A 6,705-nucleotide genomic window follows, 5' to 3' on the forward strand; every position below is an offset into this window, starting at 1 on the left:
ATTTAGATGTCCATACCTTTGATGCCATAAATCTACTATTGATATTGCTGTAGATGCCAATGCTTGATGACTTTTCCTGGTCACATCTAGTTTATACAAGCCTCCAACTCTGGTTCCTGTGGCAATAACTTTGTACTTGTCTTTCACTACACACTGTGATTTCACAAATTCCACCTTTAAATCTTGGTCAGTAATAGTAGAAACAGAAATTAAATTCTTTTTGATATCAGGAACATACATCACATTATGAATCTGTTTCTCTTGTCCATTAGGCAAATTCACACCTATTACTCCATAACCTTGAACTTTAAGTGATCTGTTATCTCCTAGGCAAACATATGTTCCATCAATGTTTTCATGATATTCATCAAACCACTCCTTATTACAAGACATATGGAGTGATGCCCCAGAATCAATGAACCAAGCATTCTTATCATCATTTTCCACAGACAATGCAACATCACAAACAAATAATTTAAGATTTTTAAATCCATCATTGATATCCTTGTCCACAAAATTTCCATTATGCCTTCTGTTTCTTTGCCTAGACCCATTATATTTCCTTTTATAACAATCTTTAAAATGATGCCCAGGTTTGCCACAATAATAACACTCATCATTTCTCTTTGGAAATTTAGACTGTGTCATACCTTTTTGCTTTGCTTGAAACTTGCCTCCTTTGTTCTTGTCCCATGGCTTGCCTCTGTATGGATATTTGCCCTTGGCCACCAATGCCAAATCTGAACTGCTAGAGCCCAAATTAAAGTTCTTCATCCTCTCCTCCTCTTGTAAAAGAATTTCTGTCAATTCATCAAATGAAGGGGGTTTCTCTCTAGCTGCAAGACTTGAAACAAAAATTTGATAATCTTGCACTAAGCCATTTAATATGATGGTGACTAAGTCAGTATTAGACACCTTTTCACCAATATCTCCTAACTTATCGCTTAAATCTTTGACACGAGATATGAAATTGCTTATGCTTTCATTTGCTTCCATTTTTAGAGATAAAAGCTTAGTCTTCAAAAACAAAATTCGGTTTGTATTTGTTGTTTCATACAAACCCTTCAACGTATCCCATGTTTCTTTTGATGTCTTGCAATCTCTGATATGAGGAATAATGTTGTCCTTTACGGACATACGCAGCAGCACCTTTGCTTTTGTCTCCCTTTTCTCCCAATCTGGAATAGAACCTGCAACAGTGGGTTTGGGCTCATCCCCACTCACAATGGACCACAAACTATTTCCTTCTAAAATAGTCATTAACTTAAATTTCCAATTTACATAATTTTCTCCATCAAGTTTGGTGGATTCATTCATATAATTATCAAGCAACAAATTTGCCATGATGAGAAACTTTCTCCAATCACCAAAATGCAAATATTAGAGAGGGCAAACAGAAACCACAACTTGCAACTTCACAACTTCAATATTTCCTTAATAACAACCCTCCTTTCTCTCTCTCTTTTTTTTTAATATCACCAGTAAAAAAAACTTTATCCAATCACCCAAAATAAAATTACTAATTTTTTTTTTTATAGATCCTCAGAAATATGGCTGCCTTTCCTTCTTCCTTTTTTTTTTCCTGTTACTAAATCATAAAAAACATATACTCATTCAACGTCAAGACTACCAAAAAACAACAGCCAAACCACATTTTATAGAATGCAAGGTTTTCAGTAATCAGCGTCATCCACACGGTCCAGTGTCAAATACATTCACATCCAAAGCTATTAAAACAGACTCGCCCCATTAAAAGTATCTATAAATTTTAGGCTAATGCACCATCATCAAGACCATTCTTTTCACTATTGCTCAAATAAAAAACAGGTCAGTCGAAAATTTGAGCCCAATCAGCCAACTCGTGGCTTACAAATTAAAACTTCTTATCAACTAAACAGAAAATCATTCATCAACATTCCAATTTTTTCAGAACTTTTTAAATTACTCCTCAGACGGACTTTGAAGAAATAACTTAAAATATCAGAAGTTTGGTGCTGCTACAGATTACCCTTTGAATCTTTGAATCCTTCTAATTCTGGCAGAACACGTGTCTCCAGATCCCCAGATCCAGTCTCCGCTTCAGCAAATGCTCCTCTGCAACACTTAGCAGCACACGGCTTACAGCTCACAGCGCCTCTGTAACACACAGCTCACACAGCTCTACCACACAGCAACACACAGCGCACACAGCTTCTCGACCTCACACACTCTGATCGCTCGACTTGGGCTCTCACACTCAGCCCTCAACCTTGCTCCGATACCATGAAAAGAGCAGAGGCGCACAACACTTTAACACAACACACAATGACTGAACACAAGAACTTCTGAACTTACTTCATTCACAGATTCAACAGGTATATATACAAGCTGGAGAAGTTTCTGGAGATGGATTCAGCTGGTGGCTTCCTGGAGAAGCTTCCCGGTTTTCAACGGTTTCTAGAATCAACATTAAATCGTTGTTGAACATTTGTGGCAGGTAGTTGGAATTAATTAGTTTCTTCCAACAATACTAAATTCTAATGAAGACATATTCTTCAGGATCACTTAATAAATTCATTTGTAGGAAAATTCTCTTATGGGACCTAGTGTTAAAGGATTAAGGTGATTCATGACAGAGAACCCCCCCACTAGGAACAATAATGTGTTCCAATTTTTTTTAAAATTAAGCATGGATAATTGGTTGGATTGTTCAAGAAATAAATTCTTAGCCCATGGGAATAACATCACTAAGGTGTTCCAACATAGCAAAAGTCCTTCATACACAATAATAATGCAACACTACTTTTCTTGAAACAAAAATAAAAGGAAGCCTTTGTTAGCTTCAAGCACCAAAGAAATGCCACCCAAACTTCCTTAATTCAAGCTTTAATAATCATCTAATGCAAAATATTGCTCATGCAGTACTCTAAAAGTGCATGCTTTTTAAGTTTGTCACAAGCATTAGGATAGTCATCAACAAAAATATCCATACATATTTCATTTAGTAGTAGTTCATAGCCTCGTAGAAATTATACATGTCCTTCAACAAAATCATGTTCATAGTGGTTAAAGGCAATATTGACATGGATTATGACAACAATCAATAAATCAAGGATCTGGTGATAACAATCAAAATCACTATATTAACAACTACACTATTAAGACAAACATTAATATTGAAAATAATATACAAATAATACACATAAACCCATATCACAAAAACCCCAAGAGAGCCACCAAAACTCAAACACTTGGTGACAAACTCAAACACTAAACGATACTGACAATTTAGACCTAGGGTTTCAACATGTAACATATTCACCAAATAAAGCATCTTATACCTTAACTAACTAGCTTATCCACTCTCCTCATGAATAACTAACATGTACTTTCCCTTTTTGTCTATATAGTTGAATATAATCATTACTTAAAAAATATTTAAATAAAACAAATATATTAAAAAATTTAAACACATTGAAAAATAAAATAAAATATTAATATTATGAGTTTGAGATATGAAGTTTCACCAAATAAAGCATCTTATACCTTAACTAACTAGCTTATCCACTCTCCTCATGAATAACTAACATGTACTTTCCCTTTTTGTCTATATAGTTGAATATAATCATTACTTAAAAAATATTTAAATAAAACAAATATATTAAAAAATTTAAACACATTGAAAAATAAAATAAAATATTAATATTATGAGTTTGAGATATGAAGTTTTTATGAAGTTTGAGGTCCAATATCGAGTGAATATGGGTTCACATAATTGAATTGATTCAAAAGTGGAAATTATAGTGGTAGTGGTTTGATCCCATGTAATTGACATGGGAGAAGTTGGTAGTAGTTTGGGGAGTGTCATTGTCCATTCCACTCGATATAACCCAAATTTTTTATACTATTATATTTTTTTTAAAATAAAAATTATTTGTAAAACCAAAATATGATGATGATGATGGTTAACGTCCGCTGAGACCAAATAATGGTCTATCGGACCTAAAGAAACAAATTATCTATTTTGATTTAAGATTTTATTCCTATGCTCAAAAAGCTTGGAGAAAAGCCTCCCGAGCTCACTATAATTTTGACATTGTAAAAGGCTAGGAAGGTCAGTATTGTAACAAAGATTGTGAAACTGAGATCTAATGTGGTTATATGCGGGGCACTCTAAGAGGAAGTGGTTTTCATCCTCGATGTTCCTATTCTCACATATATGGCAGATCCTTTCCGTCCATGGCGTTTTAGGAACTGCCCAACCCTGTTTCACTATGGAGCTCATGAGAATTCGTTCTAATCTTTGCTATATTAATTTTCTTCTTTGAGCTAGTTAAAATAGAGAGATACTTTTGATCTTCTAGGGTGGGGTTGATGACCTTCTTATAATAACTTAATTTTCTTTTAGCCGCTAAGTCTTTCTCACACCACATTTTTTCTTTGAACTTAGAAGTAACAATATCTTTAATGTTATTTATGTTTTGCAGTGCATCATTTTCGTTGATCTCCCAATAGTTTAACCAGGCCCTTGTGTCTTTATGCCACCCTCGATTGAGCCTTAGGTGGTTTTGGCTAGCATTTAAAGCTAGCTTAGGAAGTCTATGATCGTCTATGTTACTGATTTTGTGCTTGTACAACAGAAACCTAAGCATAGCTAGGCTCTCAATAGGCTCTCAAAATTCATTTTTAATATATATATAGTTTTGTTCTAATATATATATATATAGTTTTAATAACAAGTAACGGCATTGTTCATAAAGTTACTCTAGACTAGAACATTGTGTATTATCCTCTAGCTCACACTAATGGAAATATTGCTTAAAATTCAAATTTCCCTCCATTTTTTTGGTATTAAAATCGCATTCCCTCCCTCCTTCCTGCTCAGTTGTGCAGAGTATCAGATCGCAGCAGCAATAGTGGTAATTGGACGGGACATACCATGGCTGGATCCGCCACGAAGCGCAAGGGAAATAGTGAAGGCGGCAAGGCTAAGAAGCTATCGCCATACTTCAATTTCTGCAACCTCAACAGAGAAAAGGTCAAGCAATCGCACCCTAACATCCCCGCAACAAAAGCTCTCTCTCAGCTATGGAAATCCCTCACAGATGCACAGAAGGCAGAATACAATCAACCTCATCCCCATCCGGAGCCCTCAAAAGAGGATAAACAGGTACAACAGCAACAAGAGCAGGAATCTCATTCAGTCGGAGCAGATTCCCCACAAAATGGTGATACCCAGAAGGAGAACGAGGATGAAGAGGCCGCGGAGGAGGGCAATGAAAATTCAAATGCAAATGCGCCACCGTTTCCTCTGGCTCGATTGAAGCGAATCATAAAGTTGGACAGAGACGTTCGTCAAGTAACTGGTGAGGCCGTCTGGGTAATGGCAACCGCCGTGCAGTCCTTCCTGGAAATTCTGACCGAGAGCGCTTGGAGAGTGGCCATGGAGAAGAAACACAAGACCATTAGATTGGATGATATTGCGTCAGCAGTCTCCAGGCAGAGGAGAATGTCGGACTTTCTTGAAGATTCGCTGTCCACCTTTGGCAAAGGGGATGGCGGCGGCGATAGCGAGGACGAAGAAGAACATGAGCCCAAACCCTCCCAGAAACCCCACAAGCCCCCGCCTCCTCCTCCTCCAGGGACTCGCAGTATCAAAGACTTTTTCTCTTCTAAGCCGCAGGCCCAGGTTTGACTCTCAACACATTTCATATGGCTCTGCGCGAGATTCTCAAAACGACATGTCCTAAGAGATTGTCCCCTCTCTGGCTAGAAAATGAGAAGTTTCTGTAAAAGAAACATTTCTCAAATCCCCAATCTTCTTTCTTAAAACTTTAGGCATTTAGTTAGGTCATGCTTCATGTATCATCTTCCTAGCGTTTCAGATCTAAAGATTTATGTCCACTCCAAGATACAACTTTTGTTGTTGATCACGAATTGCTGGATTTTGTTAAGAATTTGAACAGGGCCCTAGTCTGTTTTATTTCAGAGGCAAACCAAATCCTCTGTTTTTTTATGCAACACGGCTGAGTTAAGTGTCCGAAGCATTTTTGTTCCTTGAATGATTTTTTTTTTAACCTTGCACTGTGCAGTGATATGGGGAATGCCAGTATTGGATAACAATTTTGTTCCTAAAAGCTTTGCTGATTTCCTATTTCTTTTATACATTGAAGTGCGATATGTTTTTACATCGCACATCTACAGCCCAATGCTCAGTTACGCATTGGCATTGTATGCATGTGTTGTATAATGTTTGGGTGAATATATTGTTTATATATGTTAATTTGTTGTAAATTGTACCTTGAAATTTATGATCAGCTTGATCCCTTCCGTTATGCATTGAGAGTTGCCAAAATATTCCTTGATGCAACAATGCTTTTGCAAATATGGGTTAGGATGAATTTATGTTAGTGATTTCACTTTTTACTGTGGCTTTTAACTATATTAAAATAAACCATATAAAATGTCATTTTGGAAAATTGCTTTTTTGGCTGTTAAAACATGAACATTAGTTAATCTTTGTATTTAGTTATGTTAACGCCATTACTTGACCAGCACGGGTTACAAACAGCCAATATAATGAATTTATTTTGAATTAAAATTCAAGGAATTTGAATTGCCCTTCATTCATGCTATTTATCACATACGGACAACCCATTAAAATACTGCTGCTGTTGTTTTATCAGTTTTCCCCAATCTTGCAGGAGATAACTGTCTTGTTTTAGT

General features: G+C 36.2%; 1 protein-coding gene across 1 annotated transcript; it reads left to right on the forward strand.

The window, feature by feature from the left end:
• The first annotated feature begins 4,874 nt into the window (after positions 1 to 4,874).
• Positions 4,875 to 6,243, forward strand: NF-YC13 (nuclear factor Y, subunit C13). Its single transcript, XM_089376664.1, has one exon. It carries the CDS (start codon positions 4,919 to 4,921, stop codon positions 5,672 to 5,674), a length of 756 nt encoding a protein of 251 aa, XP_089232790.1. The 5' UTR covers positions 4,875 to 4,918; the 3' UTR covers positions 5,675 to 6,243.
• Positions 6,244 to 6,705: the final 462 nt, after the last annotated feature.

Source organism: Pinus tabuliformis, chromosome J (genome assembly GCF_031772625.1).
Source record: "Pinus tabuliformis cultivar Carrire ecotype Pingquan chromosome J, CPIR1, whole genome shotgun sequence".
Taxonomy (NCBI): Eukaryota; Viridiplantae; Streptophyta; class Pinopsida; order Pinales; family Pinaceae; genus Pinus; species Pinus tabuliformis.

Excerpts from the sequence above, each read along its gene's own strand:
- NF-YC13 (XM_089376664.1), top strand. The coding sequence starts at position 4,919 with ATGGCTGGATCCGCCACGAAGCGCAAGGGAAATAGTGAAGGCGGCAAG.